The sequence below is a fragment of the Periplaneta americana genome, chromosome 15, assembly GCF_040183065.1.
Source record: "Periplaneta americana isolate PAMFEO1 chromosome 15, P.americana_PAMFEO1_priV1, whole genome shotgun sequence".
In the NCBI taxonomy this organism is placed as follows: Eukaryota; Metazoa; Arthropoda; class Insecta; order Blattodea; family Blattidae; genus Periplaneta; species Periplaneta americana.
Window position 1 is genome coordinate 50814680 of NC_091131.1, and position 17586 is coordinate 50832265.

The 17586-nt window shown below is 33.2% G+C and overlaps 1 protein-coding gene across 4 annotated transcripts; it reads left to right on the forward strand.

Moving 5' to 3' along the window:
* The first annotated feature begins 285 nt into the window (after positions 1-285).
* 140up (RPII140-upstream gene protein) lies at positions 286-13695 on the forward strand. Of its 4 annotated transcripts, none has more exons than XM_069847194.1 (6): positions 286-589; positions 4914-5079; positions 5166-5254; positions 8318-8451; positions 10685-10799; positions 11189-13379. In XM_069847194.1, exons 1-6 carry the CDS (start codon positions 423-425, stop codon positions 11229-11231), a joined length of 714 nt encoding a protein of 237 aa, XP_069703295.1. In that variant the 5' UTR covers positions 286-422; the 3' UTR covers positions 11232-13379. The 4 variants fall into 4 exon arrangements, with proteins under 4 accessions (XP_069703295.1, XP_069703294.1, XP_069703296.1 ...); XM_069847193.1 differs by lacking the exon at positions 11189-13379 and adding an exon at positions 13422-13695 and having other exon boundaries at positions 288-589; XM_069847195.1 differs by lacking the exons at positions 286-589; positions 11189-13379 and adding exons at positions 653-675; positions 13422-13695.
* The last annotated feature ends 3891 nt before the right edge of the window (positions 13696-17586 follow it).

Sequence of the window (17586 nt, forward strand, 5' to 3'; positions counted from 1 at the left end):
TTTGGTTTGTTCAGATTTTTATTAACAAAATCCGCGCATGCGCAATTTGATCTCACAGCCAAGTTCTTCCTGTCGTGAGCCGCACATGTAATTGTTATGTGTTTTTTATTACTATTATTATATGTTTATTTACTGCGCACCGACAGCACACAAATGAGCATATGGTGTTTATTCAGAGTCTTCTTTTGAAGAAGGCTCTGGTTTATTGCATTGTGGAAAAAAAATCTCAGTTTTGTGAGAAATTTTATGCTTCTTTGTGGGAAAATCAGTGGTTTCTGGCAACACTGTATGGATAGTCGGTCGGTAAACACTGATCCGAGAGCCCATTTACTGATATAACCTAAAAGTTCTTGGACTTTCTAAATAGTGGCATTATATACAGTACTTACTTATTTTGTTACTGGAAACCGTGCAAGGTGTTAATGTTAGAAAAAATATTGCTAAAGAAGTGGTGTTTGTGTGTCATGTGGCCGCTTGACTTTTTTATCGATAATCCAGATAAAACTGACTCTCCATCTCAGGCTTTGTATGAAAGCAATAAACAGAATGAGACAGGACGAGATAGGCTGTATATGATGTATTCATTAGAGTGAGTTTAATAAATTGCTTCATATAAGCATAATGTACTGAAATTTGTATAACAAAAGCTGGTAATTTTAAAGATACGATGGAAAGGTATGATGTTATGGAAGAAAGAGGGGCCGATGTGTGATTTACCATAAGTTTCTTTATGGGTTAGATGGGTTAATTCGAAATAGCTAAGTAACATTAAGCCGAGTATGTGACAAGGTTAGTGAGTTAGGTGAAGGGATTATTTAAGTGATATGAGACCGAGGAATTGTATGACATACCTTTCCATATTAACCTGCCGCAGATCTGTATATACTAGGTGTATAAGCAGAGTACGAAAGTAACTATCTCAGCGCTAGTTTAGATGCAACTCTTTTTACCACATTAAAATTGGGTTAGGTAGGAAATGACTGCCGTGTGAATATTGAAACTCCGATCTCGTTACGCACAACATACCGGTAGGTATCTGATTTTCATTGCTTTTTTAACTTATAGTGAACTGAGAGATGGAGTAACTTCACCTATAAATGTACACAAGGCACAAATTATTGCGTTTAATACTCAACATTTACGCAGTTCCATACATTAAACAATTCGCACACACACACACACAGATACATATCAATGCGTGAACAGTGACAGATTAGGTTTGGTTTGTTCAGGCTTTTGGTATGTCTTTCATATACTGCGGTAATTGGTAGGTAAGTAGGTAGATGGCGAATTTTGGTGATGTCAAGGATCAGTGACAGGTTAGGTTTGATTTGTACTGGCTTTTGGTATGTCTTGCATAATACACTCATTGAAAGGTAACATTCGCGTTCCTGCGTAGTGAAAAATGATGGTGGTACCACTTGGTTCTATCATTGTCTGAGAAAATGATCCGTCGGTATTTGGAGTGGGTTGGTCGAAGATTCACCAACATTGTTGTTCAGCCATTGCAAAAGAAAGTTGGATGGAAGTGTGAGTATTCTGCACTATGTGGGTGCATGCGGTGATGACTAAGTAGCAGAAGTTCGGGAACATCGACATCGACATCGACTTCTGTCCATTACAGAATTTGATTCATTGCAGAGCACACAATTTGGAAAGCTTTATATTCAGTCGGTGCAGATGGGCAGCCAAGCAATCATGTCTAAAGAGGGGCGGCAGCTTTTATTCGTGGAGCATCAGGAATCAACCATTTATATTCCAGTATACAGTACCACTGTTTAGTAGCACTTTTACTGAGAATTTGTTCTTGCATATTCTGATTAATTGTTTTTTCTATAGTTAGTTTTGTTGAATGGAATGATGATTTGTTATGGTTAGCGTGCAGAATTGTTGTGTCATTTTTTGGCCAGAAAGTCTGCTTTTTCATTGCTATATAGCCTATGTTGTAATGTGAGGGAATCCATTGAAAGGTTATTTTTTTCGAAAGAGCCTGTAGATGTTTGATGGAGTGATGGATTTCAGAAACTCGATTACTTGTGGGATTGCTAGCTGCTATTGCTTGTATAGCAGATCACTTACAATAACAGCTTTGCTGAAGGAAGTAAAAGATGTAGACGTGAAAGTGTAGAATCTGATACAATAAATTGTCATTTTTGCTCTAAAATAAGTGTGGAAATAAGATCACCAAAAAGAAAATTACAAGCTGCTTTACTGGGTGTATCTTCCCTTTTCTTCTCTCTTTCTTCCCTTCTCATTTTAATTTTAGTCACTTCAACGATACTTCCATCCATATTTAATTACCCTATTTGTAATAATTATATTTTTGAAGAATTGGTAGAATGAAGAAATGTTCTCTCCAGCACCAGGACTCGAACCTTTTCCAGCTATACATACTGGCACTTTATACAGTAAGCCACACTGGATTCAAGCTCCAATACCGGATTGAATCCCTCTCATTTTAAGTTCTTCCTATTATGTTCCCCCATATGTACTTCGGTACATCTTAGTAATAGTAATTATATTTTTATTTGCCAAGGGACAGACTCGAACCATTGAAGTTGACCTTTGTAACACCTTAACAGAGAGGTATTTTAAGGAAACAAATCTGAGTCTATTTCCTAATATATTAACGATGGCATAATATGTGACATAAATTATGCACAGAAGTGAAAATCGTTAATTATAAGAACATTTTTAAAAATTGTAAAGCATTATACAATATCATAATAAAACAATTTAAATAACAATTCTACATTGCACATCTAGAATCCAGATGACTTGAGCTGCTATTTCTCCATTAGACAGTGTAAATACAGCGGTTATGGCTAATGAGGAGAAAAACATGGAAATGTTGTTGATAAATGAATGTATCTGTGTCTCTTCCTTTCCTCTTCTATTGTCTCTACAATTCTCAGGTTACTACAGAATAGTAACATACTTAACAGTATTATGAAACTTCTATTTTACTTACCAACAATTGAAGATGGGTGACAGTAGCTTAACTGTAAATCAAAAGTTTTGCATTTAGACCACTAAGCTAGCAAGTCAATTGAAGGTAAAATAAATTTAGCCTAATGTGAGGAAATAACGTCATAGTGGGGAGAAAAGTAGGGATGTGAAATGTGAAATTGTTTGGCTAATGATAAGATGCATACAGAATAGATAAAATGAAGGCAGGTTGTCGTTAGAGTTACAGGGGAAATCTGAAGTTAACCGGAAATAGAGTCGCAGAACGTAACTTGCCTAAGAAAACTAAAACTAACGTAAAAAATTAAGATTAGCCCAAAAACTGACGAAAACAAACTAAATCCAACCTGAGAAGTCGAAACCTAACATAAACCATTTAAACATCATGTAAACAAACTGAAACAAGCCTGATAAAATCAATGTAGCACCACTGTAATTTTTCGTTCGAGTTTTAGGAAGCCAATCTGTTGTACTTGTTCCTCTGCTCCTGTTGGCAAATAAGTGTTACAACTAAATTTCTTGTGGGTACTGAAACCTGCGTCAGGTGGTAGGCTACCTATGTTTCGGCATTGGAATAATAGGTTAAATACATACATAATCTTCCGGTTTACTTTCAGTCTGTCTAATGAGCCTTCCTCCCTATCAGATAGAGTAAATTCTCTGCTTGTGAGACAGATTTCAGTATTCTCTTTGCAACTCCATGAGGAGCTGATGCTAATGTTATAGAAGGTTCCCTGTTTCCAGAGCTCTCTTCCATTGATTCTGAAGAATGTCCAGTTAAGGAGTGCTCCTCTATTTTTACTTGTAATTTGTTTCTCCCTTGGTCCATTTTTGGTTTGACGAACAGCTAGTGGCTTATACAGTCGCCCCCAGCTGTAGAATGAGGCTGAATATGTCTGGTAGTTCACCTGTCTCCCCAGAGTCTTCATTATAAGACAAGATTACTCTGCTGCATATGAGATAGATTTAATGACAATATGCTGAATCTATTAGACGGGATATTACTAGTGCTTGTAGAGTGCGTGTGTGATTATTTTGTTACCACAGTCATGTTGGGTATCAGGATACATGAAATACTGTTGGTTAAGTTGTGAATGGAATAATCGAGCTAAGGACAAGCACCATATGTGAAACACAGGAAAAAACTCCAGAAACTGAACCCAGAGGAAAGAAATGTTAACAAACTATTAATTGATGGTAATAAATTGTTGTTACTTTCTCTATATGTAAAACTTGGGTTAATTAAACCTTTTATGGAGGCTACATTGAAAGATCAGAAAAGTCTTTTACAGCTGCAGAAAAATTTTTCAAAATAAAGAAAAATAAATTAAGTACTTTTTGCCCGGCTACAAAGAGGAGAAATTTTTGAAGATATAACTTTTAGTTCTACTTTGAATGAATTACAGCTAGAGGTTTGGGTAGTATTCATCAATGCCTGCAGCAATTTCTTTAGAAATTAAAAATCTGGGAACTATCACGAAATTACGGAAAGACTCCTCTGGGCATACGAAATATTGAGATGTAGCTTGTAATGATTCTTTTTCAGAAAATCTTGGAGCAGCCATTGATGAACATAGAGAGTTATTTTACTAAGATGTTGCATATTTTTAAAAATGTTAAAAAGAAAAGTGGAGTATTAATATGATAATAGACTAATGCTGAAGTATCAACATGAAAGTTTATCAAGCTACTTAAAACAGAAATGAACAGCTAAAATGTTTTAATATATTCTTATAGTGATGTACAGTATATTATTCTCAGATGTAAAATATAACAAATCATGTTATAGACAGTGGAAAATTTCTTGCAAATTGAGGATGATGGAAAAGTTCCAAGTCATATGAAATCAGCATTTAAAACCAGTTAAAAACATATTTTATGTACTATTGTTTCATTATGTTACAAGATCATACGTTTTATAACAATTACTCTAATTTCTTTTCCAGTGAGTTTGGTAATATTAGTCCAGAATTAAATTCTGCATGTCAAGCTGCTTTCTTGGGTACATTTATTGGTGCTTGCTATGGAGGAGTACTCAATTCCAAGATTGCATATACAGATTTTATGGAGAGAAATGAAGCAACCATTTTCAAGAACCATCTGGATGCCAAAGTACGGAGTGACTTCATAGTCTTTATTTTTTCTTTGTGCTAAAAATGATCTCTTATAATAATTCATTTTTTAACATTTCCTTTTAGAAAAAGCTTCAAGATCAAGTGACGATTGGTTTTGGGAAAGGAGCATTCAGATGGGGATGGCGATTGGGTCTTTTTAGTGGTATGTATGTGTAAGTGTCCTGTTTAAGAACTTTTAAAATTAGCATTGCATTCTAACATTGTCTCCTTTAGTCATCCAGAAAGGAACTGAACAATGTAAGAGTATAGTAACGTTTTTATAGACTATCTTTACCAGGTGAAAAAGAACCTATCAATGGCTAAGAAGTGATACCCCATAACTGTAAATTTGCAGGTGAATAAAATATCCATTTTAAAAATTAATTTTTCTCAAAATAGACATGCTTTCTTATATATATATTTTTTTTTCTGTTTTGCAAGGTTTTCTGCTCGAGAACAAAATATGAGTAACTATCCAATTTTGTGAACATAATAATAATAATAATAATAATAATAATAATAATAGTAATAGTAGTAGTAATAATAATAATAATAATAATAATAATAATAATAATAATAATAATAATAATAGTAATAATAATAATAGTGTAGTTAACCTAGATGACCATTTTTGCACATACGAGGTATCACTTCTTAGCCAGCTAATACAGGATAGTGTTGAAATGACGATAATTAGAAGCTTCTTTAAATAATTCGTTGGTAAGAATTAACGCTGCTAATTAAGTGTTCAATAGCTTCTTCAAAATAAGAGCATTTGGATAATGTTTTTCCATTAAACATTAAATGCATTTTCAAAATACTTTACATAGTTCTAAGCTTCGACCATTTTTGTACTCGTCCTTGCCACTTTAAAAACAATTTACTGAATTTTATTGGAATTGAATTATTAAAGACAATGAATTCAAAATGCGATGTGAAGGAAATTTTCTCTTGCTGTATTTTATCTTCGTGGAAAAATTATTTAATAAGCATTTGAAACATCATGTTTTTTAAGAATCAGATACTATTTTTGGTTGATAGTTTGTACCATAATAATTCATAATTTTGTAACAAAGAATTGTATCTGAATGTTGAAATCTGGATTTATTTTTACCCTGACACTCCTCTGATAACTAGGCCACAGATTTGTATATACTATAAAGTAGTATTGCTGCTTCATATATATTTAAACAGACTGCCATGGTGGTCCAGTGGCTAGAGTGCTGGATTCATAATCCTGTGGAGCTGAGTTCGATTCCTCGCATACTCCTCATTTATGATTTGTGTTGGCCAAGCCCATGGTCTAGGTAACATGGGGTTTTTCTTTAGGAGCTCCAGTTCCCATGTGGTGTTCCAACAAATCATTATCTTATCGTGAGTGTAGTGTAGACCTGTCTCCTATGGCACAACATGTCATTGACCCTATAAGTAAATTGATCTGCACAACTGGCTTCATGTAGGTGAAAGACACATAGTCAAGTACTCGCCACTAAGTATAAGAAAATATGCTTAACCACACTCTATATGCGTCTGATATCAGATATTTCTGGGTACATAGCTATGGTAAGCAATGCACATTATGTCCACTCACAGAAGCCTTTAAAAAAGACATAACAGATAAGTACACTGTCTCTTTATAACAGCTGTAATGGTAACTTGGCACGTGTAATATGTTCAGCGTGCGGTTCAGTAGGTGACTACTTGCTTCCTTGAGGTATTATTAGATAAAGACTGGGGGAAATTTAAACTTCGTAATATTGTAAACCACACTTTCTCAGCTGTAATCTACACCACTCCTACTGGAATATACAGTAGTTGATATTTTTAGCTAATAAATACATATAAATTTGGGCCTGACTGATGACTTTTTGCAATAGGAACGAAATTTTCATTCTTGGTAGACTGTTAGATTTGTGGTAATCAAATCTGCTACGAGATAGCTTTACCTCTGAGTACTCAGTTTCGCCTACTTTTATCAACCTATCATTCGTTTATCATAGGCTGGCTCTGAATAACAACTATAATTGAATGCATTACCTCCTTCAAATGGATGGAAATAAAATAGAGCATTAATAACAAGTCATCAGGGTGAGTGGCTCACCATTAGATCCGATATATGTACATTTTTAAAAGGGCAATGGAATTCTTAGTATTCCTTCTGTGAATCTGCGAATAAAATATCATAGATTTATGGCACAGAATACCAGGACTCCAGGCAAAATTTACTAGCTTACTTGATGATGGCTTGATATAACTTTATCATTCTAGTAGGCTATCAGGAGCAATGAATTCTGTCTTCCAGGAGCCCTCACTTCTGTACTCATTAAATTCAATTCTACGAAGCTAGCAGAATTCCAAATAGGTTTTAGTTAGTCATATTTGGAGACAACCAGACATCTAGTAACAAGTCACAAACGCTTAAAAATTTTAATTTTTGATTACACAAATAAAGAGAAAGAAGGAAAGTGTCAATTTCGAAATTATATATATATATTTCGTAATTGTTTTTTTTATTATGAAGGAATTGCTTTTCTTAAATGTCTAATTCTAAGTCTGCCTTGTTATGCATAGGCGACATAATAATAACAGTAATAATAATAATAATAATAATAATAATAATAATAATAATAATATAATCACCATTGAAGACTGATATTCATAAATAGAAAAATATTTAAAATGGTTGCAATATATGATAAAACTATTTTATGAGAAATTGTGCAGAATTAGTTACGTACTCGTGTTTCTACTTAAGTCTACAATTTATGAATGAAACATTTTGCTTTTTGGGATTATAAAAAATTCTATTTGTGTGTGATTCAGAAAACAGAGGTTCTTTAGTAAATAATTTTTTTAATTCAACTGTAAACGGGGATTTAATAAAGTGAATTTTGAAGCACGTAAAATGTACAGTGAGGTAATATATATGTCATCTTTGTTACACGATTTTGTTTTTATTTTGTAACCACTTGTTGAGATTTAATTTCTTCAATGCTTTTGAACTGCTTAAAAATTTGTATCAGACCCTAATCATGATAAAATTCTGAAATCTGGTAAGTTATCATTGGTTTCATTGTTCAGAATATATGAACGACAAATTGAGTTTGCTGTAGTAATATGAATCAATATATTTGTCTATACATTTAGCATGTAGGGTAGCCACAGTTGCAGAAATTTTATTTCTGTTTCCTTCATTGATATAGGTTTGAATTGATTTCTTCTTTATTTTTCAACAGGCTGTTTACGACAAGTATAGCAGTATACAGAGGACATTCAAGCATAGTGGAGTATGTGGCAGCAGGTGGCCTCACAGGAGCACTCTATAAGTGTAATATGGGATTGAGAGGAATGGCAGTTGGGGGAGGTCTTGGTAATGGCCGAATATTTGCTCTACATTTTTATCTGCAATAATTTAATGTGTAATTTGAGAAAGGAAACAAGTCCTTGTATTTTGGTTTTAGTAGGAGGAGAAGGAGAAATGGGAATAATAAACTCCATTGATACAGTTGTTAGACAGGAGACTTGAACTAAACACTTTTAACATTTCAACTAAGAAAGTTTTAAGTTTTAATCAATACATATATTTTCTAAGGCAGTTGTTAGACAGAAAACTTGAACTAGATAGTAAGTATCATGTATTTGTATTCTGCGACTCACATTAAGGTATCCAAAAGTAATGTCATGCCCATCGTACACTATGGAATTCCACAGGGTACTGGAAGGTTAAGGCTTTCACCCGTACAGATAATTGATATTAATGTCAGTAGAGATGTCTCTGAGACTCACGTGATGCTTCATATTTTTTGGGTTGATTTTCTTTATGAAAAAATTATTGCGTATTAATTTGTGTAAACTGTCATAAATTTACTTTTTCCATAGTTATTGGGATCGCAAGGCAAATAATACTATGATAACTTAATTAAGAATTTTATTAAGTCTTACACATCAGAGCAAAAATGTTTGACACCATTGTCTTGTCATGTCATGTTCAGTATCATTTTCTGGCCAGCCCTGTATTTTCTAAGAGACATGCCTAGGTTCATGTAAGACGTATTTTACTCGTTTTTTTTTTTTTTTTTTTTTTTTTTTGACATCATCTGTCTATCTTTCTGTTGATTATAAGAACGGCTGTATTTTCTGGGGGGAGAGGATTTGTCAATTTTCGTTACTTTTTGCTACTCTAAAAGAAAACTAGGTCGTACTGTCATATTTACATCCTATAACACAGTGAGTGTGTTATCTCGGATGAAGTGTTGTATTTAGAAAGAATAAACTTAGGTTCACATGGATCATTACCATGTTGAGAATTAGCTTTGGTTGTTTTCTCAAAATACTCGGGGTATGTTTTTAAATTAATGATATCGTCATTATTTTTATTTTAACTGATAAGATCAGTGCAAAATATCAAAATAGTTAAGCTTGGTATCGAAAATAAGCTCTGTTAGATCGAAATCCCAGTCACGTGGCAAGATTACAAGATGGCATGAGTTTGTTACTTTTTTAATGTCGTTAACTGTAACTATTTACAGACATACATAAGCAGCACAAGTTCCTCTTCTACATCACTCTGTTGCCTCAAAACGTAGAAACAAAAAGAATATCTCTATTCTTTTGTAAGAAATGGACTTGTTTAAAATCACAGTTGAATGTGAAGAATATGTAATTGAGAAGTTGTAACATTCTGGTCATTATTGAGACACTCAATAATATAAAACACTTGAAACAAGCTAACGTTGTCATTGTCGTCGTTACCATCATTGTTGTCATCCTTCTTCCTCCTTGGTCATTATTGAGACACTCAATAATAAAAATCACTTGAAACAAGCTAACATTGTCGTTGTTACCATCATTGTTGTTAGCCTCCTTAACATACATTTTAAACACTATTTTTCTTAATCTTGCAGACATTTAACGCTTAATATACATCAAGCAAATATTGGTTCATTGGGGAATATCTTCATTTGAGTCATTTCTAAAGCAGTTAGTCATTTAGGAGTGTTTTCTTTGGACTATTTACAAAATTTAAATTTCTCACAAAATTAATTGAAATACAGTAGTTTGATTTTGTACAAACGTACTGGAATTTGCAATCATTTTATTTGTTATATTGCAATAATAGAAGGACTAGAAAATAAACCTCTGTATTCGAAGTTATAGAAGTAATTGGATTCAAATAATGAGCTTAATGCGAACGTCAAAAATAATTTCATTATACGCATTAAGATGCCTGAAAGGATTGGAATACCCTCTAAATCAGTGGTACTCACTAGACATTAAAGGAGAGCCAAAAATTATAAACAGCATTTTTCTGAGAATGTGAACAAATTTCACAATATTGAGAATGAGTAACATGCAGATTCCTCTACCTCAGAAGCAGAAGGAGGTACTGTAAGTCTAAAATTATCAATTGTTGTAAGATTTGTTCAGTTCAGTTAGCCATTCAATAATACTTCACAAACTTTTTCTTCTTCTTTATCTTCTTCCCCACACATTTTTCATATTGCTTGTATTGCTTCAGTAGAAACATATTTTCCTCCATAGACATTTATTTTTTAAACATTGGTTTTGTTGATATGAAAATTAAAATATATTTTCATTTACAGGTAGTGTTCTGGGAGGAATAGCAGGAATCGCTTCTTTAAGCATACTTAAACTTAGTGGATTGAGTATGGAGGAAGTTCGATTCTGGCAACATCAATGGAAGCAAGAACGAGATAAGTAAGTGATCATTAGAGATTGGCTGAGGAATGAAATTACTGAAACATACCATTCATGGCCTTGTTAATGAGGTGTACATTTTGGAATTCAGTTATTTTAACTCTTTAAAATCATCACTTAGTTATTCTAGCCTTGCAGCTCCCTTTGTCGATAGAAAATGAGCCATCCTCATATTATGTCAGTCCTTTCTTTAAGTATTTTAAGATGGTGCAGCCACTGATGGAAGACCCACTTCTTTTATTACAAAGCCTGTGTACAATAGAATTTGGAAGGATGGACTTGGTCTCTTTCTGTGTTAAATTAATTTATTTGAAATGAACAAGCTTAACCTAATATGTAGTTTAATTGTAAGGAAATTTAAGTTTTTTAAACCAGACAGTTCTTTTCAGGCATCAAGACTTCCACATCTTGCAGAGCTCGTGTCTCCTATAGTGTTGGGCTTTCTGTGATTCAGAGTAAAAGTGTATGTTCAGAGCATTCCACTGAGGAGGAAAACTAGCATTTTTTATCTTTTCAATGATTGTGTATGTCTGGTACAGTACTAAATAACTGATGCCTCATTATAAACAAAATACGTAGGCAGACTGTTAAAACAAAGTTTTCTGATGTACCGAGTTGATATACCCTGAAAGTACTCTTTTATTGGAAACATTTGTATAGAAATGTATATGACATTTTGTATCATACATTTCCATTCCACACAAAACAGTGAAGAAAGTTTACAATGAGAACATGTAGGCTATAGAACATTGAGTAAGTCATATTTTCAGTTTTTGTTAATTTCCTATTTGTAGAGTGGACGAAAAGTCCCATTACACCTGTTTATTTATCCTCCAAAACAAATCTATGTATGAAAAATGTGTTGGTGATAGTCACATGACATTTTGAAGTATGATCATGACTAGAGACATCTCTGGTATATCTGAGAGAAACTGTAACACATGGAAATTGCCAGCCATTCCAAGAGTGCAAGATGGCGAGTCGAATATGAGAGTTTTCAGTGTGGAGGAGAGACTTGTTGTTCTTGTGTTATGTCACGAGTAACCACATACTGACAAAACCATGAATAAAATCATGTCAATGTCCAAGTCCCTGTTTGTTAATTCATTGACAGTTTCAGGGCAAAAATATTTCATTTCCACGTCTTTCTTCATGTAGTCGTGCATTGTTGATCACGGTACTTGCAACTTGGCAGTATGTTTTCTTGTTGATTTCATCAATGATTATCCATTGACTTGGTGATGGCAGCACCAGTTTTTCGCTGAGTGGAGGATCCCCCAGTTGACTTCATGTCTTTAACACATCTCATGCTGATAGCTTTTCTGTCCCTCTTCAATAAGTTATCTCTGCTCTGTAATGCCTTACCAAAACCAGCCTTGAAATCCTACATGTCTGCATAACACACACCACATGGTTACATGCAGAATACCCAATTCTCTGCTGCCTCCTTAATTGGATTTCTTTATACTCCATAGGAAGCTCGACCACATGTGATTAGCCATCTTTTGTGACACTGGTGCGTGGCAGTTGACTCTGTGATTTGTCCTTACACAAGCATCCATTACTCACAAATTGCTTATCACAGAATAGTCTTCACAGTTGGTGGCTTTTATTAAATTTCGTATCAAAGTGACAAAGCACAGTTGGTGGATTTTATTAAATTTCGTACGAAAATAACAAAGCACAGTTATCACTCATTTCGTACAATTAAATTCTAACACAGAAAATGCTCACACCTCACCTGTGGCCATTTCTGTAACTGCAGTTTCTCTAATGGTAGATGGCAGATTCACCATGCCGTACACTTCAAATTTCGAACGAAACTTAATAGACTGCAAATTCATTTAAATAGCATTCTATGATTGGGAGCATATATGCATTATTCCTGTCAGGAATAACTTATAATATTTAAAATTGACCTGCCTCCCATCACCATTTTATTTAACTTTGCTTCATTTATCATTAGTTCAACACGTGCGCGCGCGCACACACACACACACACACACGTGTTCCTTGAAAGTACTCATAATAGAATTATATAAAATAAAGGTGTGTGAAATTTTTCACAAAATTGTTTTTGTTCTAAAATAATGGAAGTTTATTCACTTGATATGCAGTGACTTAAAAAAAAACTAACCTCTAATCGAGCATCACTATAGATTTTCCTCAGTAAATAAATGGAATCATTTATATGATTGTTTTTTTACACTTAGCTTAGCAGCAAGAAATTTAATCACTAATTGGTATATTGTTTTATCAAGAAATAGAGAGTTCGGAGTATTCCATGAAATTGCCTGTGTTATTTCTCAAAGCTAGTCTGATGAATATCTCACAGCAATTCTTTTTTCAAGATTATACGTTTTTTCTCACAATATGGCTGTGCACTGTATTGTATTTGTTTAGTCTCACTGTCTACACCATCACGTGCCTACCATTCATTTGTTGATTCCACAACCAATTACAGTATGATACTAGTAAAGAGAGAGGCCTTATGCAAGAACGTACTGTGTTTGACATTTATATGGAATTTTTGTATATTTGCAGTTTTGGACAAGAATGTATTTTTTTTTTTTTTTTTTTTTTGGATGTGAATTTTTCTGCAGTTATTATTTCTTGTTTCAGACGATTTTTTAGTGGTGGGAAAATTGATGATAAACTTCTTGTCCATCATGACACAAAAGTGGGGTCTTCTGCAATACAGCTAGATTCATTGGAGTCACAGCCTTCTGTTGCGACCTCCGAGACTCCACAGTCTTCATGAAATTGTTATAAAGTACTGTTCAGTTTTTATATTGTATATATAAGAAGTAGTATATTTAAATTACTGAATTTTCAGTAATAATGTAATGGAGTATTTTAATGATTTGGAGACAATATATATTCACTGAAAATAGTATGTACATGTAATTACTAAGCATTTTATTGATATGATTAATATTTGCATGTTTGTAGAATTCACTAGAAATTCTAAATATTTATCTAATACTGATCAGTACGGTTCGAATAAAGTAGCTGTATCAGGATAGGCATCTTTGGTCTTTACAAACATTAACTGCTGGGAATAGCGCTCCTCCCTCCTAGCTAAAACATCAGTGATTAGACAGTACAGTCCTAGTTAATGTTTATAAACAAAATGCACGGACCAAAGATGCCTATCCTGATACAGCTACTTTATCCGAACTGATTTGATCAGCGATTTGATTAATGAACATGCATTATCATAGAAGGGATTTAGGTTAGGTTAGCACTTCATTATCCTTTCCTTATTTCCCCTAGAATAAGTTTAGTTTATAACTTATTTTAGTCCTACTCTTCTTTCTTTAATTAAGTCCGTCTACTTTGCAGTCTTAAAATACAGTCTGTTCTCATATTTTCTACTTCGTTATCTGTACCTTTGTAGTTTCACAGGACATTTTTTTGAGACTTACTTCACTCGAGATGTTGATCTAGGGAGACAAAGCAGAGAACTTGCTGAGATAAAATCTGTTCGGTAATTTTTCCTGCTATTCTCTTGTTTATATTCTGTACTAGGCTTTACATTCCTTTCAAAAGAAACTATATTAAGAATTTTTATCACGTCTTAAAAATAATTTTCTTTAGTTAGGCTTGAACCTGTGAATTTAATTTCGGATCAGTGGCTATCAGTGTTTACTGTATATTTCGCATTTATAGAAAAAATGTATATAATTTTCGCAATTATCGTCTTATTGAAGAGACTTTAGAATTTTTAAAGAGGTAAATTTACAAAACTAAGTTTATCATCATCATCATCATCATCATCATCCTCATCCTCACAGGTTGTAGTCGATTGAAGAGCTGTTACAGTCTACCTAATTTTTGTTTCCATCGTTTTTGAGGATGTCCCAACGAACTTTTTCCTGTTGGATTATATTCAGGATTGCTTAGTTTATTAATAAAAATTTTATGGAGACAGCAGGTTCTAATGTTTCTTTTGCCTGCATATTATCAGTTTCGTAAGTTAAATAATAGGCCTAATATTTTAGTTCTGTAAAGTGGCAGGGTGTCATTTTGTATCAATATATTTTTGAAATCATTGATTTATCTTATCTTTAATAGTCACCCTCGTCTCCCACTAAGCTTCCCTTGACAATCAATGCAATATTAATACTTTAGTGGATTCATTTTTACAAATACCAACATATTAACTTCAGAGTATGTTTTTATGCAGTCTTGCTGAGCTCACTCTAGCAGTACTTATTTTTCCTGACACATTTTCTCTCTGAGAAATAATGCTTTCATGTTCTTTTCCCAGCATAGATTAATTTTTGTGTAAGTTGTTTTTCTGCATTTTGGTTTAAAGGTTTGATTTTATACTGATTTTTTATTTATTTTCACAATGTTTTACTCTGCATTTTAACCTCTGACAAATATAAAACTAAAATGTTTTCCCTTTTATGTAATAGGCTAGTCTTGGATCCAGAATTCTGGGGATTTCAAGTTATTTTGGCAGTATTCCAGACCATAAAGATTACTGTATCTTTAGTTTGTCATTTGCTAGGATTGAAAAATGTCAAATGTTCTTTCATTCTAGCGTTTTTAGATACAGTAATAACTTTCTGTTATTCCTTATTTCAAAGCCATAATCTTATATTCTTATGCCAGTATCTCTGAGATTCCTTAAACAATTCGTGCTGTAAACACTTTGGTGCCCATACTTATAACTTTGACCAAAATCAGTGTCTTTTTCTCTTTTCCTAATCTAACAGCTTCTTCGATATGTCCATCACTAAGATTAAGTTCAAAATTTCAATATATAGATGGCACACCGTATTATATGTTTCAAAACCTTCTTCTCATCGATTTTCTTTGAGGTCAAATATAATTAAATTTTTCTTCCTCTCTGTTTAAAGTCAAGATTATTAATTCTAATCTATAATTGGTTGTTATCCTGTTGTAGTTTCATATTGGTTACAGTTTTCTGTTTCACTCCTGTTATTGTTTGGTTAATAGTATATTATGCAACGAGCCTATAATGGTAGTAATTAAGACGTGAGTATGTTTATGAAACGAGCTCAAGCGAGTTTCATAATTTTCATATGAGCATCTTAATTACCATTATAGGCAAGTTTCATACGACTTTTTATGCTCGACCATATTTCTAACTTGAAATTATTCATAAGTATTCATGTTATTCTTATCTGATTGGGGAGCGGAACTGACCTTGTGCAATATCTCGTAAATTGTGAGATGTGCGCAGATGCGAAAGTATTGATTTTTTCCGAGGAACAATAATGTCATTGACCTTGATGTAATCTAGAGAATAACATGAACTAATTTTGATATAACCTGGAAATTGATTTAGAATTGAAAAACGAGATGACAAATTGAATTTATTTGAATATTATTTACAATTAAACGCTAATTATTATAGTAACAGAACATAACCTTCTGCGACAGTATTGGATTTCCAGCCTCCGTGACGTTTCCCTCGTTGTCTTTCGATTGCATATCCGAAAATAATCGAAAACCTGAACTTTAATGAATAGGTGTACTTTAATGACATGCATTAAAGGACTGCTACCAGGTGTATAATTACTACATTTCGGCATGGTCGAGCATAAAGTCATTTAAGTTTTGTCTAATATCAAGTGCTATTGTTCTAAAGTCCTCTCTCTTCTCTTGTGATTGATACCAAGAGTGATAAGTCTCCAGTTGCCGACACCAGGTTCATTTCTACTCCACCAATTAATGAATTATTGCTCCTGTTGCACACATCTAGTGGAGTTCTTGTTGCCCCACCCTTTTCTTTTTGTGTTAAATCTTCCATGTCTTGCATGATATACACAGGTATCTATAATATCTGTACACATATTATCACACAGAAATACATTTTGCACTAGAATGAGAAAAATTGAAATTATTTTATCACCACTAGTTAACACTGATATTCTTCTGCTTATAGTGTATGTACATGGAGCAGTACCCTTATAATGCTATGTCAATTTGCCTTTTACGGAGTTCTCCTAGAAACATCTGTACACTCTCACTACTGTTTGATGACTGCATTCTCTCATTAAAGTACCGTAACATAAAAAAAAATATATATTCCTATTGTGGATATTTAGTAAGTAGGAGAGCACATTATATCAAAACACATTTTGTAATCATCACAAGCTTTTTATCTTGCAAAATTTTAAAAACATACAAATAATTTGTTACATAAACTGTGACATGCATCTACATTCTTCACAGACTTTTATAATTATTGCTTTTATAATTATATTATTGTTGGAGCATTCAAAAATCCAAGATGCGTGTGTTATGACACTTACCATGAACGTGTTGTTGCAATAATAATAATAATAATAATAATAATAATAATAATAATACTCAAAACTTCATAGTAGGAAAACTTGTAATTTTATTTCATAATTTGATTGTATAAAATTAAATCTATTTTATCCTGTAAATCAATAGCCACATTCACATTTTACTTTAAAATACTGTTTAGCCAAAGCCAATTTGTGTTCATCAGCAGTGTCTCACAATGAAAAATATTTGTAATGTCCAGCAAATTAAAAGAAGTATAAATGTCAATCTTTATTTCCGAACACACATGTAGATTGATCAGACTAAAAGTTTACATACCCCAATAGTCGACATGGCAACAGAATTTACAGCTCAGAAAGGACCCATCTGAGAGATTTAGTCTCAAGATGATATCAGTGGCATGAGATGGGCAGAAACTGGTATGCAGCTTTAGTCATTTTGGCGACATGCTTCTAAATGTCTTCTCCTGTGGAAGTGCGCATTCAAAAGGGCATAT

Bases quoted from the DNA above. Each gene is read 5' to 3' on its own strand.
- 140up (XM_069847193.1), top strand. From the start codon at position 423: ATGTTAGAAAAAATATTGCTAAAGAAGTGGTGTTTGTGTGTCATGTGG. The intron at 5,080-5,165 runs GTACGGAGTGAC...ATTTCCTTTTAG, and splicing joins AGAACCATCTGGATGCCAAA to AAAAAGCTTCAAGATCAAGT. The intron at 10,800-13,421 runs GTAAGTGATCAT...TTCTTGTTTCAG, and splicing joins TGGAAGCAAGAACGAGATAA to ACGATTTTTTAGTGGTGGGA.